Source organism: Candida tropicalis, assembly GCF_000006335.3.
Source record: "Candida tropicalis MYA-3404 genomic scaffold supercont3.1, whole genome shotgun sequence".
Taxonomy (NCBI): domain Eukaryota; kingdom Fungi; phylum Ascomycota; class Pichiomycetes; order Serinales; family Debaryomycetaceae; genus Candida; species Candida tropicalis.
In genome coordinates, this window is record NW_003020038.1 from 850,245 (window position 1) to 869,112 (window position 18,868).

Genomic DNA, 18,868 nt, shown 5'->3' on the forward strand with positions numbered 1-18,868 from the left:
TGTGGTAACAGAATTGTATAAAATGTTAAGCTGTGGCAAAATCTATAAAAGAAGAAGAAGAAGAAAAAAAAAATCCGACGCCAGATTTGTCAGAAATTTCTTCCATTTTGTTTTTTTTTCTTTTCTCTCTCTCTTTTTGGGTTTTTTTTTTTTTTTTTTTCGAGCGCCATCAACGTTTAGTTTCCGTGTTAAAAGACCGAGAATCGCGTTGTGGCTGTTACACTGTATTTGGGTCCCTGATTTAATTTGCAGTCATAAAAAAAATAATACATGGTCCAGTTTACATTATCTATTTACTCTATACTAAATACGTTCTTTTGTTTCTTTTGTTTTGGTTGTTTTGTTTCCCCAGATTCGCTTATTGACCGTTTCTTAGGAGGACTCAATCCCAAGTCTTTAAAATTCTCATCGGCATAAAAGTTTAAATGATTAAGATCATCATCATCTAAACCATGAGAAATCTTCTCTGTAGTGTTCTTGTTCAGTTTATTTTCCAATGCTCTTCTCGATTTGGACAATTGCAATTTCTTTGTAGGTCGTCTTATCCTTTTTGAACGTCTTGGTTTTTCATTCTCGGAATTGTTTTCTACGTCCGTGGCATGGCTACGCATGGTGGAATTGGCACTGACAAAACTTGATGATGCACTATGGGTCTCATCATCTGTTGGGACATTTTCTTTGGCCGTCTTTCGCTTGGGAGTGAAGTCGGGAGATGAGGATCCTTCATTTTCTGATTTGTCAAACGATGCCATGTATTTTGTTGGTGTACTAGTAGTAATATTAGATCGTGTTGGTGATGATGGTACTGCACTGCTACTTCGAATACCTATAGTTGTCGATGTACCAGTAGTATCAGATTGTACATGTGGCGGAGTGAACTCAGTCTTCGATCTTGTGGGTCTATTTAAAGTTAATTTTGATTTTCTAACGGGAGTCATGATCGTATCAAACACAGACATTGGATTGAATGACGGAACTGCAGTGGTTTTATGCTTATTATAATTGGACGGGACTTGGAGACTTGGTGAGACCGATAATGATGTATGCGATTTTGAAGCAAATGGGCCATTTCCAAACGACAACAACGATGGTTTTTTAGTAGACAACCGTAAATCTTTAACCTGGGATTTCAATTTCAAGTTCTCTTCTTTCAATGCGTTTATTTTTGCTTCCTGAAGTTTAGAAGATGTTGAATGCTCCAATTTGAGCTCATTAATATGGACCTCATACTCATTGAGTTTCTCATCTGTCAAATTAGTGGCAGACAAAGGTTTCAGTTGTTTTGCGGGCTGTTTCTTAGCTCGTCGACCTCTCCCCACTGGTTGGATGCTTTTGAAATGGTTGTTTGCAATGACTTGAAGGATTGACAGTTTAATTAAATTCTTTCTGGCATTATCTTCATATTCAATTTGTTTTAATTCATTTCGTATTCTATAGTGTCTATGAACACTCTCTTGATCCACCATAGTCCTCGAATGAACAGTATATTGTAGTGCAGATAATAAATCTTTTGTTATTACTGATTTGTTTGGATTTTGAATTTGATTTTTTTTTTCTGTTTGTTTTGTTGTTGGTTATTAGATGGGGAGACTGTCATGGCACGTGATTTGAATCCCATTATAAAGAAACTCGTCTTGTGGGTATCAGATGTCTATCCTTTACAAGTAATGTTGTGCATAAACTATGAATTTATACATTTTCCTATATATTAAAGCAATTATAAGTTCATCCTATAAGATGGGTTTTTTTTTATTTAAAATTAAAATTCGATATGATAACAATATACTTAATTCAACAAAATAAAAAAAAAAAGAAAAAAAAAAAAAAACCCCAAAAACCAAGAAACGAAACACAAGTAGTCAGAGAGATTTCGTCAATCTAATCTACTGTCATTACCACTTCAAAATTGTCAATACCATAAACCACAATGTGTTAAACATGAACGGCAAGAGTTTCAAAAAAATACCAATTTCCCATTATAAAGACAAATTGGCCAATCTACAGTCTATCAGGTTTTATAATTTGTCGTTAGATATTGATGATCTGGGATTGCTTCATAAACACTCCGAAGAAATACAACAAACAGCTAAACGATTAGGTCGCCGTAGAAGTACAATCACAGTAGCAAATGGTATAGTTCCCAGTCTAGAGGTGGACGATAGCATAAATCCACAGGAATTAATAAGATTCAATCTCACATATTTGGTCACAACATTTATGTCTATTCATTTATCAAACGGTAAACTTCTATACATCAGTGAAGTCATTGACAATGAAATGAATCCCCAGTTTGAAGTTAACTTACCACAAATGCCACCTAATATTCATAAATTTATTGTTAAACTTTGGTGTAAGAAAGAAGGCAATTGGAGAATGCTATGTCTATACAAGTTAGATCTATTTCAATCGATTGCCATTGGGAATCATCATGGTGATCTTGATTTATTTAAAAGAAATTCGCTTTCATTGCAGTTGAATGACCAATGGTTTATTTATAAAGACATGCTAACTCAAAATATTGATGGATCAGATGTTAAAGAACTGACACAGGCGATACCGTCATACTCGTTTGATTCTATACGACGTCTAAACTACTTATCCAACACTTTACAGGAATTGACAATGTCCAAGCATAATTTAATACAGCAAATCAAGTGCAACATTGGGAATTTACAAAACTACAACAATATTAACAATATCAGCATTGTCCTTGATAGACTCCGCTCCCAGGTGGATAAGTTAACCGACGATGTTACCTCCATGAAGGCTAGTAACGAGGAATTATCCAACAAGATTTATAACAGAAAACAGAAACTAAAGGATATGAATGGGATAATTGATCATTTCAATGAACATTCCAAGGAGTTGATTGAAAGCAAATTGGAATTGTACAAATCGGAAATACGAGGTGTTCAACTGTCATATACAGCATTACAACCACAATTAAATAAACTTTTGAAGAAATATATTCAGATTGTCAATTTTATATTCCCTATAACCAACATTGATTCCACAAATTTTTCAATATTGGGGTTCCAGTTCCCTCAAGACCAGCAGGATCTCTTGTCCATTTGCTATTATAATGATCCCAAATTAAGTTTGAAGAATCTGTACTATGAGCCTCAATTTGAGAACGAATTTCAGTTCCATGGATTCAAGGTGAATCAAATCAATGCATGTTTATCCTTGATTGTTCAATTAATATTAGTAATCTCCGAGTTGACAAATTCAAAATTAAAATACAAAATGGTTCTTTCAGGAAATCAGAGTTATATTCTTGATGAAATATCCGAAGAGTATCCAATACCCAAGAAAATTCCGCGCAATTTGACAAAGCCATACAAGTTCCCGCTATTCTATGACCCACGTAGCAATGAAAAGGTACTAAATGGTAACCAGTATATGGTTATGAACCAGAATTTTGAATATGGACTAAAATTGATGAATAAGAACTTGATGATATTGATAGATAACGTGCAAAACTTAATCATCGGATCAGAAAACATAGTCAGTGATGTGCCACTAGATTGTTTGGACAACTTTCTCTGGAATCTAAAATACTTAGAATTATTTATGACTGCCTAGAATGAATGAAATAAAGAGGAGGACGTGGTTTTTATTTCTTCTTTTAATAGTATATATTGAATACTGTACAATGCTTTATCCGTGATAAAGAAAACCTAAAAATAATATACAAATGAAAATTAAAAGACAAACAAAAAAAATTAGTAGAAACCGAAACGGGGGGCATTAAATGTAAATTCAAAAGGTATAGTTTTATGACGGATTACGTCTTTTGTTTTTAATGATTTATAAGATGTTTTTTCACAAAGTTTGCAAAGCTTAGAACAAGGCAAGAGCCAAAGCACCCAAAGCAGCACCAACTGGAGCAAGAACACCGTTAGCTTGAGCAGCAGAAGTTTCACTGGAGGTGGCACTTTCAGAAGCAGAAGCAGAAGCGGAAGAAGATGCAGATTTAGAAGCTGAACTGGAGGCAGAAGCAGATTTAGAAGCTGAACTGGAAGCAGAAGCAGATTTAGAAGCAGAAGAAGATTTAGAAGCTGAAGAAGAACCAGAAGCAGATTCGGAAGCAGATTCAGAAGCAGAAGCGGTTTCAGAAGCTTCAGCAGATTCGGAGGCTTCGGCAGAAGCAGAACCTGAGGCAGCACCAGCGACGGCTTCTTGAAGTCTGGTGTACCATGGCAATTCGGTAACATAACTTTCAATGGCTTTGACATCAAGGGAGTCGTTTTCCAATAAGGTGGTGTATGAATCATCTTGGTAAGTCAAAACTTTGGTGGCGATAGTCAGCAATTCAGCTGGGATATCCTTGGCAGTAGCAAAGTATTTAATGTAGTCAGTTTTGTGGTCTTGATAATCACCGACCAAAGCAGTGAAGAAATCAATTTCTGATTGAGGAACATCGGCTGAAGCAACCAAGGAAGCAAACAAAGCGGCTAAGGAAAAGGTAGTGGTGAATTTCATTGTGAGATAAATATGTTTCCTGATAGTGTTTGATAGAATAACAGAAAGTGAAAACTTTGAAAACCGAAAAATGTTCTTTTTTTAAAAATTTTTTTGGTTAGGAAGAAACTATTCAACTATTTATAGTCGAATCGATATTACGATTCATCGGTGGTGGGAAAAATCGATGTCTTCATTGTGTAGAACAAAATTTCCCATTTAGGCAATTACTTATTTCGGGTAGTACGAGACGAATCAAAAAAAAAAAGAACTGAATTTTGTCACTTCATTGTTTGCTAAAACATCAAACGCGTTAAGCATTTCGTGCTTACGGAATGTGTCTGTATGGCTACAACACTCAGGCCACAGTGATGTGTTATGGAATCTACTAGCATTGGAATGAGAACGATTTTTCATTTTGTATCCCATTGCCAATTTGTTGGCCCTGTGAGTTTCAACCAACAAATTAAATTACACCATACATCTCGTTTAGTGACACGATTAGTGGAAGCGAACTTTATAACCCAAAACCATGGCCAAATATTTTTATATAATAAATTGAACGTCAATTATTTGTGCATGAGTTTGAATAGTCTAAATGCGTATCGTGTAATTCCGTGACCAATAATATGCCAAAGGCAATAAACTAAAACTGCTGTCTTCTCCTTTTGTTATAATTATTATTATTCTTCTTCTTCGTTCCGCACCATCTGGGACTGAATCAAAGGAGATCTTTCTATATAAAAAAAAAAACATTCTTCTGAATAATTATTCATTTCTATTCTCCTCTACTCCAACTGTAATACAAAGGAGGTAATTGATGACCCCACATTGATTTACTACTTTAACAAGCAAATTGGATATTGCGGCAAGAAAAGAATAACAGACATGCCAAAAAAAAGAAAAGTGGACATAAAAAAGGCAAAGTTTTAAGATCTGGAACCAATGGTTTTGAAATAGCCAAGTGTGTCCATTGTTCCAACTCCATTCAATTATAATTCTTACCCCTGATGATAACCAGTCGTGCAAATTGCGAAACTTTTTAAGCTTTTTTTATTTTCTTAAACAAATAGATGTTTTGTTGCCAAGATGATGATAATAATAAAAAGAAAACATCGAAGAAGTTGTTGATTATACTATTTGTGTTTCTATTCAACTTCATCCAGTGTAAGGAAAGGGTCAATTGGTCAGCAACATCAGGGAGTTGTCTTTTTGTGTGTATTCCCATGATGCGACTAATTTTTTTTTTCTTTTCTTTTTGGCATAATTTGAGGGCTAAAACCTGGTTGAAATTATTATGATCTCGTGTTATTGAACGTATCCAAAGACTACAACTATGACGATCTGGATAACTCCAGTCAATGGCTTATAAAGGTTTGCACTTCTTGACCGCCACCTTTTCACTGTAACTCGTAAATGAGCCTATAATAGAAATTTCTTGAGAGAGAGACCGAAAATTAGTAGTTTAATTTGCTTGGCACGAAATTGATGCAAAAGAGAATTTTCGAAATACCAATGTTGTTTGTCTTTCAAATAGCAATTGTGCATACAAAATAGTAATAAAACTACAGATCAATACTCTAAATTTCTAACTCCAATCTCATATGAATTTAATAAATCTAAAATTACATCAACAAGATACCAGCAATGACGGCGAAGGAACCAGCACCGCCAGCAATAACAGCTGGAGCCATACCAGATGAACTTGATTCAGCAGATGAACTAGATTTAGAATCAGCAGTAGCAGAACTAGCCTTTGATGAAGCATCACTTTCACCAGAGCTAGCTTTTGAAGAAGCACCACTTTTAGCAGAACTAGCCTTAGAAGAAGCACCACTAGCAGCAGAACCGGCTTTGGAAGTAACATCACTGGCAGCAGAACCAGCCTTTGAGGTAGCCTTGGCGGCAAGAGAGGAAGCAACACCACCAGTAGTTGAGTCAGCAGCCAAAACGGAGGCAACTGAAACAGATAAAGCAAATAAAGTAGTAGAGAATTTCATTGTGATAATTTAGGAGTTCTTGGTTTGTTTAATCAGAAGAGAAGAGAAAAGAAAAAGATTAGAAATGGAAACAGGGAAGAAAGTTCTTTTGGGCTATTTATATACCTTGCGGGAATTTCAGAATTGAATATTCCTAATGTCCTATGTCACCTCTACCCCTTTATTTTAGCAACAAACTAGCCCCAATTTGTTTTCGTTTTAACCAATTGCTTTCTAAAATATTTGAAAAAAAAAAAAAAAAAAAAAGAAAAAATTACGTAAGGCTGCGCAAAAAGCAGATACGGTTGCTCTCCAAGTTTCCAAAATTAGACTGTGATTAGTTCGTTTCAAGTGCTTTTTGGAGTAACCACAACGAATAAAAACATACACATGGCGGTTCACTACAACAAAGATGACCTTTTGTATTCCAGTAGTGTGATCTTGTTTGCTAACGATACCTTCTCATTGCATTGGTAGAATTCTTTTATTTTTAAAAAAAACAACACCTGAAATTCAATGAAAATTAAGTAAAAAAAATTAATTAGAGTGCGACAAAAGTGTGGGGGCATAGGTAAATGCTTGCTGGGCAAATTGTGGAACTGGCAACTTGTAGGAGAACAAAAAAAATTGCCCCTAAATGATACATCCTCTTCGTAGAATCAATGGTATTGCTCTAAGTATTTTAATTCCAGGTCCTATAATAAAATTACATCATCCATTGTAATGGCTATGGCATATTTTAAATGCTATCTATTGTTTATTGTTTGTCTCCTTTTGTTTGTTTTTTAGGGATTTGTGTGTCACACGACTTTTGAAAAATTTATAGTCGTCGATCTATTTCACTTGCCAGAATTTTTTTTTTTTCTTATTTTCAATTGTTTCAGATTTCCAACACTGCCGTCTACAATTGTTATTGTAACTATTAATACACTTTAAATATAATAATTATACACTACTTAACCTTGAAAAGAACCAGCCGCAAGACATAAGTTCCGACGTGTAAAATGAACCTTGTACACTGGAGTCTTTTTCGTAAAAAATGCATTCATGTGATCACTTGTAGCAATTGACTCCTTTTTGGTTGGTTGTTGTTGTTGTTGTTGTTGTTGTTGTTGTTGATTTTGTGATGATTGATTGCCATCGGCTGAGTTTGCTCCATTGTTACTGTTATTATTATTGACAAACGCCTCAGGTTCTGGACCTGCGTCGTTTGTATTCTTCTTGACATCCCATACTCTAACACTATTATCTGCACATCCACTGATCAAAACAGTACCATCTTTTGAAAAGGCCAATGAGTAGATTGATGCTCTAGCATGTCCTCTCATGGACTTCAATCTTCTGCCGCTTCCAATGTCCCAAACACAAATTATACCGTCTTCACCACCACTGGCCAACCATCTACCATCTGGAGAAACAGCAAGACAATTGACTGGATTAGTATGTCCTAAGAATACTCTCACACAGTTTCCTGTTTGTACGTCCCACATACGACATGTTCTATCACTTGAACCAGTGAAAACATAATTCGAGTTAGGATGGAACTCAACACAATCAACATCATTAATATGGCCCGCAAATATACGCAATGGGTAAATATGGTCAGTTGCCCATAATCTCGCAGTTTGATCGTGGGATGCAGTGACAAAATAATGTCCCAATGGTGAAAATTTAACATCCCATACAGGCTGAGTATGACCTTTATACGAAACCAATGCCGTGTATGTGTCCAATGACCACAATCTGACAGTCTTGTCCTCGGAGCACGACAAAAGGTACTTGTTGTCAGGTGAAAAAGAAACCCCGTACACTGGACCACTGTGACCAATCAACTTTCGTGTATTGTCCTGTGGTTTGTGTCTATCTCTCTTCAATACCGATTTCAACGGCTTACCATCAAGACTCCACAATTTGATATAACTATCTTGGAACCCGGCTGCTGCCATGGTAGAATCATCATTGAATTCAATACAAGTCATGTCGTTATTCGTGTTATGGAACGTGTACATACACACGGATGGAGAACTTGCTTGAATGGCACCTAATTTAATCTTGGATCGGGAATCTTCAACTTGCAAAATCATTTTCTTTATGTCATTTGCATCCTTCAAAGGTAAAGGCAAGGATTCCCTAGCCGGCAGGTCCAGTTCGGGTTTGATCATTTCTTGGAACTCTTCAGTTAGTGTTTTCCCATTCACCAGTTCAATTTTCTCATCTTTAAGCTTCAATTCAGCTTCAACTTCTTTGGAAACCTCCGGGTCAATAGGCATCTTACCCAACTTAACAGTTTGCTCGTTGAATTTTTCAACCTCGTTAGTGTCAGCAACATACTTGGAAATACCTTCTTCTGGATTAGCTTCGCCCTCTTGGTCGATCTTATCAGGTCTTGTAGTGGAAATAACAGGATCCAAGTATTGATTAATTATACGGATTAAAATACCTCCACCAACGGCTTCATTTTCATGAAGAAAATACAACAACAAGTTTAATGATGTTTTAGAAACCAAAATACGATACTTGTATTTTCTGTAAGCTGTAGCCAAATCATTTTCTTCTAAATGTTCAGGTAATGATAACCCTGCAAACTTTTTGACTTCAACACCGTGCAAGATCAAGTGATCTGATTTGAACTTGTCGAAAAAATCCTTGGCTTCATTTGGAAAACCTTTAGAAATTAATTCCAAGAAACAATGGATGAATAACGGATACAAAACTCGTGCTAATTCAGGTTTATATAAATCCAACGAAGAATCCACCCATCTTCTCAACATCGAATAGGCAGTGCAATAAATTTCAGGATTGTTTTCTCTTTTCTTTTTACTTTCCAATTCCTTCAACTCCTTTAAATCCTTTTCCTTTGCGGCTTTCACTTCACGATCTTTCGTTTCCTTTAATTCTCGTTCAATCTTGGCCTGTTTTTCACGCAATTCCTTCAACTCTCTTTCGCTTTTTGTCAATTTATCTTTAAGCTCTTTGTTATTATCATTATTTGTCAATTCACTGGGTGTTGCCAAAGTTGTTGTTGCAGGAGTTGCCGGTGGTACGCTTTGTGTTGGGATATTGGAACTTTCAAGTCTAAGCTGAGCTTCGGTTCTATGGTATCCCTTTTTATTTAAATATTCCAAAACTATTCTATCCAAATCAGCTTGTGAATATTGGGCCTGGTTCAATCTACCTTGGGCCGGACGTGCACCACCAGGTTTTTGTTGAGATTGTTGTTGTTGTTGTGTAGGTTGTGCAGGTTGAGTTCCTTGGGTCGCATTAGATGAGTTTGATTGGGTTTGACCCTGGGTGGTTGATCCAGTCTGATTGGATGGTGTTTCTTTGTTTTCTCCAACCATTATAAATTGTTTTATGAATTGATTCAATTAAGAGTATTGGTTGACTCTACCTTGAACTTCGATGATTGGAGTTTTTTCATTATTTTTTTTTTCTTCTTCTGTTGTATCTTTTTTTTTTGGTGTGCGAGAAGAAAAATTGTACAAAATTCCACTACTTTTTTGTTTTTTTGCAAAGCAATATTACTATTATTTGACACTACACATTTACTTATATACAAATATCACCAAATTTCTCTAGTAGACTCATCAAATTTCTTCATGGACTCTCCCAATCCTTTCAAATCTTTCTTTATTTGGGAGACGTACATATTGATCTCATCAAAGTTTTCCTTTCTGTATATAGTTTGGTTCTTAAACTCCAAATCTTCCTCTTGATCATCGTGCTTGAAAAATGCATTGATCTTCTCCTGTACGGCCTTCTTTTTAGTTCGTTCTTTCTCCGACTCTTCGTCCTCATCTTCATGAACTGTTTGATCTTCAGCACGTAAATTATCTGCCGGATGGACCGAAGGAGTAATTGTATTCAATTGGTAAAAATGTTGCTTCTGATGTTCGTTGTTATTTATATCATTAAACTGCTGTGTTGACATAGTACTTAATAGTTTCTCCTGCAGTGCTTTTAGTTTATCTAATTCCTGATTAAATTTGTCGTTAAAGAATGATCCTTTGGTTCTCACCTCGTTGGCCATGTTCTTAACATCATCTAGTACATCGATTTGTGTCCATAACTTATCCAGATAAGTCACAGTTGGTTTGGTAGCAGGTATTTTATCTATTGTGGCTATACTTTGGGAGTCCTGTGTGGAGTAATTATCCGCTGTGATGTTGGTGTTACTTCTAGACAATCTATAATGTGCCGTCAGCGGTCGTTGACTGCCGAAATGCTGTGATGATAGATTATTGTGATTAAAAGACGATACAGATGTCGCATAGGAATGCCGACCTGGTACAGCTAGCTTTGCTGAACCTTCACTTCTCATAGGTTGTAAATGATTCTGCAGATTCATGATAAATCAATGTCTGTTAGATTTCAAAAGAAACTTCACTATTTTTTGTTTTGTCATAATTTTTTTTTTTTTTTTTTTTTTTTTTTCGTTTTCGTGTTTTACTCTTTTTAGATATTTAATTACCTCCACTACAATCTTGATGGATCCATCCACCCAAGGACACATAACGAGTCTGATTCAAGACCAAAAATCTACCTCCCTACCATCATGGAAGAAGCTTCTATATTTGCAACAACCGTACCCTGACAATTATACGGATAAGTCATTTCTATCGCAGTTGAAAAGAAGCCATCCTGTCACCAAGTACTCATACCGAAAGCTTGTAGAGGATTTCTCTTTGATATCCTTCTATATGTCATGTATTGTACTAGTGATCTTGATGTTTGTGGGGATATACATGGAACAATGGGATCCTATATACCCAACACTAATTACTACAACTACATCCTTCTTTGCGTTTCTAATACTTAGAAATTCTTCAATGAATATAAAGTCGTTGATGGTGATTACTTTCATTCTACTTATATTATCCCCAATATTAAAGTCTTTGAGTAAGTCAACGTCATCTGATTCAATTTGGGCAATTTCATTTATGTTGTGTTTGGCAAATGCAATCTTCCACGAATACTCCGTTCAAATAGGATATAGGCCAATACTATCAACAAACATTTCATTATCCAATGCTATTGTGCTCGCTTCGAGACTCAACTCGACACTAGCAGCATTTTCATTTGTATTATTTGCCGTTGAAGTTAACATCTTGCTTCCATTGTACGATGTAAAAATTCGCCAGTTGGGATATAATCGAATCCACTATACATTGATGGTCATGGTAGCTCTTATTGTAACTTCTGCATTCTACGTGTTAGATTTCATGGTTTACATTGTTTACTATTACGTAATATCCACATTTATTATCTTGGTGATACCATTGATTTATTTGTACTCATAGTTCCTATAACTAATAAACGTATTCTTTTAAAACTTCGTCCAACACTTCGGGATACCATCTCTTTGCAACATCTTGATGTGACTTTATTCTGTTTCTAAAAACTGCATGACCAATTGGCTCTTTGCTCACGTCAGGAACAAACTGAAACCCTGTGTCCACACCCCAATCTTTAATTTTCCGATCTCTTTCATCTTTCAATTCGAGAATTTCCTTAGGAATGCTGTCCACGGCAGCCTTCGAACTATCCAAATCAATTGTCAGAAAAAATGGGATGGATATTCTTGTTCCTGAACCAGCCTCTGGTATTAATACTCTATGAATTGTCGCTTTGGCAACACCTTGCGTGATTGCCTGCAATGTTTGACCATTGTTCACTACCAAATGTCCTGGAATGTTTGGAACTGTAATCCATTTCCCTTGAAAGTTTTGAACTTCCAATGAATTCTGGTGTTCGCTTGCTTGGTAAATATAAGTAATCAAATCAGAATCTCTATGTGGCCCCACACCTTGATTTGTACTTGGAGTATCATCCAAAGCAACAGATTTAGTGTTTCTCAACTGGGAGACATCTGGATAGGCAATTAATTTCATCTTGCACTGTTGATTTGGTTTGAAATACCCATTCAATACCTTTGCATCGATTCCAATAGATTCTGCAACCAAGTCTTTGAACGCATTACTCAAAGTTGTCATCTTTGCAATGAAAGTTTCTACCGTTGGTCTGAACTTTGGTATTTCTTTCGGATCTGGCCATAAATTGGGTCCCTCGATGTTTCTGTATAAAGGTTCACCTGCTTTTAGTGCTGGCAATTCGGTTGCAAGATCAATCTGTTCTCTCCAATCAGTATGAGAAGCTGTGATCTCGTTTGCCAATCTGGTGTACCCCAAAAAGTGTGGGCTGTTTATCATTTCAACACGTTGCTTGACTTGTTCAGGCAAAGCAAAAAACTCAATAGCTTGTTCTTTAATATCTTCTAGTTCTTCTTTGGTTGGACCCAATGACTCATAATTTTTCAACAACAAGAATCCCACATTGATCACAGCATCCCGCAATTTTACTAAAAACTGGGGTTTGGTAGTTTCGTCAAACGCTTCTTGTAAATCAAGTATAGGAATCTCTTGAAAGGACATCTCGAGGATCGTAATGAACTAGAATAAGAAAAGTATAGTGATATAATCCATTAAATCTATAGATGGTTCGATTTTTTTTTTTTTTTTGGGACTTTATGGTATTACTCATTTTTTGTTTTTCCACAGTTCCTGAGATGCCACAGTTTTTGCTCTCTAAAGTTTAAGCGGGGGATCAAACCATGATATTAATGAGATCTTTGGTGGTGAGTAATGAAACTCCGAACTGCTGCCTTGTATATTCAAAGATTGACTCCAATCAAAAGTCGAGTAGAATTTAGAAAATATGGTGAAAGTTGGAGTTGTAACCTGGATATAGAACAATAGAAGATTTCATACATATTTCGTTTAGAACTACAAAATCAAATTAGCCTAATTAATTTTTTTTATTATTTTTTCGTTTCGTTTCGTTGGTGGATTTGCGTGGGGGATTTTAGTGGGGTGCTGTATGTGGTCTACATTTTAGACTGGACTTTTATTGACTATTTGCAGTATTACCTCCACATCACCAGATTTTGTCAGAGACTCCAAGCAAAAGGCGGATATTGATCTAATTCTCCGGAATAGCACCAATATTATTTTCTGAAAAGAATATCGAGGGTATATTGGGGCCCCTAATCCGGTTTTCTTGTCAATCATCTCAACGGTATGAAATCATAACCTGTAACAATGAGGAAGCTTGTTACTTAATTTCGTAACAATTCTCGCAACTTTTTTCGCTCTTAATAAACCGAAATGAAATATCCAGTTTAGTGTTTGTTGATGAACCTCCACAATAGCAGGTGTAAAAAGTTTTACTTGGAGAATAGACAAAATAACCTGTTGATAATTCTGCCTTTCTACCCCCTGTCTACAAAATAAACTCAACCAGATCGCCTCTATGAAGGGAAAATATTCCCCGTGGGCTCAATTTAGTATCAGCAAGTAACAAAATTAAAATGCAAACAAAAAAAAAGTCAGTCCATTTTCAGTAGAATAGGTGCAAGAATAAAAGTGTATCAGGTTATGGATTCTCAAGAGTTGTTGTGATCTTTTTTTTTATTGTTTAATGTCCATAGTATTCATTTGTTGTATTCGTCGGAAAAACTCAAGACCATGGGGTGATGTGTGATGTTTTTCCTTTTTTGTGTTGTGAAAAAAATTTTTTTTTTCCCTCTGTCTGTCTTTTGTTGTCGCGCCGGTGTTGAAGGCGACGCCCACTAGTGAGAAAAAAATCCTACAAATCAGCACGACCCAGTGGTGGTAGGCGGTGGTTCACTGGTTGATTGCTGCTTTGTGTTTCTCCGGACTACAGCAGAACAATAGATCGTTGGAGACAACGAGAAATTTTTTTTTTCTTTTCTGTTCAATTTTTTTTGGGAATATAAATAGACAACGAATGGATCTAACTTTCATGAAAAATTTATAATCCTTTTTCTTTTTCCTTTTCCTTTTTTTCTTCTATATCATCTACTTCCATAGAAGATAAACATATTAACTACAACTGGATTGTACTGCTTAATATAGTGTATTGAATTCAATTGTTGCTTTTTTTTTGAAAAAGACTTTCCCCCAATAAACTACTACTACAAGAACGAATATATAAAAAATGGTTCATCTCGGTCCAAAACCAGCTCAACCAAGAAAGGGTACCTTCACTGATGTCCCAAGTCAATTGTTAGAAGCTATCAAACCATTTGAAAAGGAATTTACCATTTCTGGTGAAACTTTGAGAGCCATTGTTGCCCACTTCATCAAAGAATTGAACCGTGGTTTGTCCAAACAAGGTGGTAACATTCCTATGATTCCAGGTTGGGTCATGGAATACCCAACTGGTAAAGAAACCGGTAACTACCTTGCTATCGATTTGGGTGGTACCAACTTGAGAGTTGTTTTGGTCAAATTAGGTGGTAACAGAGATTTCGACACCACTCAATCCAAATTTGCTTTGCCATCTCACATGAGAACTGCCACTAAAGATGAATTGTGGGATTTCATTGCTAAATGTTTGAAACAAGTTGTCGATGAAGTTTTCCCAGAAGGTGTCACTCAACCAATTCCATTGGGTTTCACTTTCAGTTATCCAGCCTCCCAAGACCGTATCAACGAAGGTGTCTTGCAAAGATGGACTAAAGGTTGGGCCATTGATGGAATTGAAGGTCACGATGTTGTTCCAATGTTGCAATCTGCTGTTAAAAAGGTTGGTGTTCCAATCAATGTTGTTGCTTTGATTAACGATACCACTGGTACCTTGGTTGCTTCCTTATACACTGATCCAGAAACCAAGATGGGTGTTATTTTCGGTACTGGTGTCAATGGTGCTTACTACGATGTTGTTGGTGAAATTCCAAAATTGGAAGGCAGATGTGGCGCTGATATTCCACCAACTTCATTGATGGCTATCAACTGTGAATACGGTTCTTTCGATAACGAACACTTTATCTTGCCAAGAACCAAATACGATATCCAAATTGATGCTGAATCTCCAAAACCAGGTCAACAAACTTTTGAAAAGATGAACTCTGGTTACTACTTGGGTGAACTTTTGAGATTGATCTTGTTGGAATTGGCTGATGAAAAGAAATTGATCTTTAAAGGTCAAAACATTGATAAATTAAGAAAACCATATGTTATGGATACTTCTTTCCCATCCAGAATTGAATTGGATCCATTCGAAAACTTGTCTGATGTTGCTGATATCTTCCAAGATGAATTGGGTATCCAAACCACTGAACCAGAAAGAAAGATCATCCGTCGTCTTTCTGAATTGATTGGTGAAAGATCTGCCAGATTATCTGTCTGTGGTATTGCTGCTATCTGTCAAAAGAGAGGTTATGAAACCGCCCATATTGCTGCTGACGGTTCTGTCTTCAACAGATACCCAGGTTTCAAGGAAAGAGCTGCCAAGGCTTTGAGAGATATCTACCAATGGCCAGCTACCCAAAAGGACCCAATTGTCATTGTTGCTGCTGAAGATGGTAGTGGTGTTGGTGCTGCTATTATTGCTGCTTTGACCGAAAAGAGATTGAAGGAAGGTAAATCTGTCGGTGTTATTGCTTAGAAATGTTTAATGTTTTATTTTTGTTTTGTGGAGTTATGAAATTACGTATGATTAATGTGTATCATGAATATGTACTTCTTTATATATAATAATAGATGTTAAAAAAAAAGAGTCAAATAGAACAACCTGTAAACTCTTGTATCGTGTTTGGTGAGTGGGCAGGCGTGCGTGTGTCGTACCAGATTTTGTAAGTTTCTTTGATCAATCTTCCACCTCATTTTTCTCCATCATGAATTTATATTTTCGTTTGTTGTGCAACGATCACACTTCAATTGCCACCACCACCACCACCACCACGATTGTCCAACCATGTCACAAGAGTACAAGGAGTCAAATGTATCACAATTCCAAGAATCCTCACCGGTTGATGGATTAGCTGAAGAAAACGATTTGATAGTATTGGAAGAACAACTTTCATCCGATGAAATTGTACTTAATGCTGATGTTATTCACACAGAGAAATTGATTCAAGAAAGTAGATCCTTAGATGAACAACCACCATATGTTATTGATATTTTTGGAATACTAAAGAAAACAGCTATTAATTTGGTATTACCTTTTGTTAATGGTATGATGTTGGGTTTTGGTGAAATCTTGGCCCATGAAATTGGGTTCCGCTATAACTGGTCAGGTGCTAGAGTAGAACCACCAAGAAGACTAGAACAAAGAAAACGCGAGACTAGTTCTAAATATTTGTAAAGAAAAGGGGGGAATACATATGTATATATTAGAATGCAAATGGTGTATGCAAATTATCTACGGTAGACCGTGGAGTCATGCCAACTACTGAACGACCGACTTATCAACAAACAATTGATATTCTCTATTTTTACCAACGGGAAACCGTTTACATTCCTCACAGTTGTTGCATTTATAAACTAGGACATCATTATGCTGCAATTTCTTTTTGGATAGATTTTCAAGACAAATAGAAACAGTTAATCCTGGAATGAGGAATGTGTTACACTTTTTGCATATGGTACGTTTTAAATGTGGTGATACTTTGGTAACGGTCTTTTTTGATATCAAATCCAAGTTTCTATTATACCCTCTCGCTAGGATTTGATATTCGGACTGAGATGTGGTGAATTGGTTGCTTATCTGGTATAAATGGGACATTCGAGCATAATTCTCTTTATTGGCCACATTCTTTCCAGTTCCTTTATCTTTATTCTTCTTTGCCATTGGGTAGATACGTTGTTCTGTGTAAAGTAAGGGTTGTCCTGCTGGTAGTGCAATGATCTGGACCTGTTTCGAGTTCTTCACTATTTTTCAACTACTACAAAAATGGTTCTCACCAAAAATCCAGAGGTTTCTGTCATTGGAAAAGTTCTCTTTTTAAAATGTGAACAAATCGCACTACCACACACTGTTCTTGTACAATACATAATACGTATAATCCTTGAAACCATCGCTTTGGTATGTTCGATATAGTTATATACGCCATAATCTTCCATAATTAACCAATTATTGCATGAAATAGTTAAACAATAATCCTTAGTTTACGCTCATGACAAATGTTAATCTGGAGGAATTCGGTCACTATGTGTGGATTTGTATGATCAGAAGAGTAGCATTCTAGTCTCAATAAAATACTAATTGATAGTCCATGTTGCCTAAGTCTAAATCATCGAGGTAGCTAAAACAAGCGGTAACAAATCATATCACGAAAGAATACCGGAAAGGTATATTATATGTGATATTTTTTAATGTCGGGTCATGTGTGAAATTGATGTATACCTGCATATTGTCATATTGCAAGCTACTATGACCTCTTATATGAATAAATTATACATAGTGTAGAATTCACCATCCCAGCTGTAATCCAACAACATCTTCTATATATATACACTTCAACTCTTTTCAGTATATGTCACTCAAGCTATTTACATCAGTTTGTTACGCAACATAGTTATCAGCCGACCGATAATGAAATCATACTTGCTTGAGTACTCAAGCTTGTGTTATGTAACTGGTATTGACCAAATTTAAATAAACAGCACTTTTGACCAAATCAGTTTATTCAGTCAAATCAATAAATTGGAGATTTTTATCTTCTTGGCCAATTTTCGATAAATGGCAGTTTTAGTTAAATCACAGTATTTCGCAAAAAAATCTCATGTTGTTGTGGTTTCAACGTGTGGTCAAGGGGATACACACCTGAAACTACAATTGCTTAAAAGATATGGTGAATTAACGTCTGTGCAACTTAATTTCACTGAATTTGCTAGTGAAATAGTGTTGATTGCAGTCAAATCTTACTTTGGTGAATATGGAACACCTTTTTTTATCAGGAATTATGATTTGTATAAATTTATCAATAATTGTGCTACTGAGATAGCTGAAAATTATATCTTCATTATATTCATATGTTTACCATCATATTATGAGTTTTAAATATTGAAAATTCATAGTACTGGTGTATCTAGTGTTTCTAAATGGATTCACTATGATCTCAAGTGGATTATTTCCGTAATTTTCATTTTGATTCAGACACGAGAATTGACTTGAATCTTATTTCTTCATACAAAATGTAACAACTGTTATAGTTTTGATAAGTTAGATTAAATAGAAGTGAATAATGATGATATCCACTATGAATATAAATATCCTAAAACAATTAAGCAATGAATGGAGATTTTCTACTTAAAATTATGATCTGATTAAACTCTTCTATTAAGTGAATCGGGTTAGCAGATTTGGTATGTTGCGAGAATAGTTCATAATTTTGTAATGATACAGAAAAAATGAATGCATTTACGACACTCTTGATCATCTCATTTTGACATATATTTTTATAATCTATTTGAATATAATGGGAATCAATCAAGATAATCAATTTGACACTATTCTGAATAAGGAAAGACACATAACAGTAGATTATTTTTATGAATTTGATGGCGGTAACTTATAAATCTACATTCCGAAAATAAATATATATATTTATTCAAATATTC

General features: G+C 35.6%; 13 protein-coding genes across 13 annotated transcripts; 5 read left to right on the forward strand and 8 right to left on the reverse strand. All coding sequences in view use genetic code 12, as the record gives it.

The window, feature by feature from the left end:
* Positions 1-293: 293 nt before the first annotated feature.
* On the reverse strand, positions 294-1,466 carry CTRG_00404 (uncharacterized protein; the record flags this gene model as incomplete). The annotated part of the gene is made up of 1 exon (XM_002545577.1): positions 294-1,466. The coding sequence occupies one exon, from the start codon at positions 1,464-1,466 to the stop codon at positions 294-296; it is 1,173 nt and encodes a 390-aa protein (XP_002545623.1).
* A 472-nt stretch (positions 1,467-1,938) lies between these two features.
* On the forward strand, positions 1,939-3,585 carry CTRG_00405 (uncharacterized protein; the record flags this gene model as incomplete). The annotated part of the gene is made up of 1 exon (XM_002545578.1): positions 1,939-3,585. The coding sequence occupies one exon, from the start codon at positions 1,939-1,941 to the stop codon at positions 3,583-3,585; it is 1,647 nt and encodes a 548-aa protein (XP_002545624.1).
* A 140-nt stretch (positions 3,586-3,725) lies between these two features.
* CTRG_00406 (uncharacterized protein) lies at positions 3,726-4,277 on the reverse strand (the record flags this gene model as incomplete). Its single annotated transcript, XM_002545579.1, has 1 exon — positions 3,726-4,277. One exon carries the CDS (start codon positions 4,275-4,277, stop codon positions 3,726-3,728), a length of 552 nt encoding a protein of 183 aa, XP_002545625.1.
* RBR2 (putative lipase) lies at positions 3,844-4,485 on the reverse strand (the record flags this gene model as incomplete). The annotated part of the gene is made up of 1 exon (XM_002545580.1): positions 3,844-4,485. One exon carries the CDS (start codon positions 4,483-4,485, stop codon positions 3,844-3,846), a length of 642 nt encoding a protein of 213 aa, XP_002545626.1.
* A 1,604-nt stretch (positions 4,486-6,089) lies between these two features.
* Positions 6,090-6,464, reverse strand: RBR1 (Rbr1p; the record flags this gene model as incomplete). Its single annotated transcript, XM_002545582.1, has 1 exon — positions 6,090-6,464. The coding sequence occupies one exon, from the start codon at positions 6,462-6,464 to the stop codon at positions 6,090-6,092; it is 375 nt and encodes a 124-aa protein (XP_002545628.1).
* Positions 6,112-6,477, forward strand: CTRG_00409 (uncharacterized protein; the record flags this gene model as incomplete). The annotated part of the gene is made up of 1 exon (XM_002545581.1): positions 6,112-6,477. The coding sequence occupies one exon, from the start codon at positions 6,112-6,114 to the stop codon at positions 6,475-6,477; it is 366 nt and encodes a 121-aa protein (XP_002545627.1).
* A 922-nt stretch (positions 6,478-7,399) lies between these two features.
* On the reverse strand, positions 7,400-9,784 carry CTRG_00410 (chromatin modification protein; the record flags this gene model as incomplete). Its single annotated transcript, XM_002545583.1, has 1 exon — positions 7,400-9,784. The coding sequence occupies one exon, from the start codon at positions 9,782-9,784 to the stop codon at positions 7,400-7,402; it is 2,385 nt and encodes a 794-aa protein (XP_002545629.1).
* A 221-nt stretch (positions 9,785-10,005) lies between these two features.
* CTRG_00411 (uncharacterized protein) lies at positions 10,006-10,791 on the reverse strand (the record flags this gene model as incomplete). Its single annotated transcript, XM_002545585.1, has 1 exon — positions 10,006-10,791. The coding sequence occupies one exon, from the start codon at positions 10,789-10,791 to the stop codon at positions 10,006-10,008; it is 786 nt and encodes a 261-aa protein (XP_002545631.1).
* GPI2 (phosphatidylinositol N-acetylglucosaminyltransferase) lies at positions 10,790-11,743 on the forward strand (the record flags this gene model as incomplete). Its single annotated transcript, XM_002545584.1, has 1 exon — positions 10,790-11,743. One exon carries the CDS (start codon positions 10,790-10,792, stop codon positions 11,741-11,743), a length of 954 nt encoding a protein of 317 aa, XP_002545630.1.
* Positions 11,744-11,752: 9 nt separating this feature from the next.
* On the reverse strand, positions 11,753-12,874 carry CTRG_00413 (uncharacterized protein; the record flags this gene model as incomplete). Its single annotated transcript, XM_002545586.1, has 1 exon — positions 11,753-12,874. The coding sequence occupies one exon, from the start codon at positions 12,872-12,874 to the stop codon at positions 11,753-11,755; it is 1,122 nt and encodes a 373-aa protein (XP_002545632.1).
* Positions 12,875-14,459: 1,585 nt separating this feature from the next.
* On the forward strand, positions 14,460-15,911 carry HXK2 (hexokinase 2; the record flags this gene model as incomplete). Its single annotated transcript, XM_002545587.1, has 1 exon — positions 14,460-15,911. One exon carries the CDS (start codon positions 14,460-14,462, stop codon positions 15,909-15,911), a length of 1,452 nt encoding a protein of 483 aa, XP_002545633.1.
* Positions 15,912-16,220: 309 nt separating this feature from the next.
* Positions 16,221-16,610, forward strand: MIM1 (Mim1p; the record flags this gene model as incomplete). The annotated part of the gene is made up of 1 exon (XM_002545588.1): positions 16,221-16,610. The coding sequence occupies one exon, from the start codon at positions 16,221-16,223 to the stop codon at positions 16,608-16,610; it is 390 nt and encodes a 129-aa protein (XP_002545634.1).
* Positions 16,611-16,694: 84 nt separating this feature from the next.
* RPR2 (ribonuclease P protein subunit) lies at positions 16,695-17,096 on the reverse strand (the record flags this gene model as incomplete). Its single annotated transcript, XM_002545589.1, has 1 exon — positions 16,695-17,096. One exon carries the CDS (start codon positions 17,094-17,096, stop codon positions 16,695-16,697), a length of 402 nt encoding a protein of 133 aa, XP_002545635.1.
* Between the last annotated feature and the right edge of the window lie 1,772 nt (positions 17,097-18,868).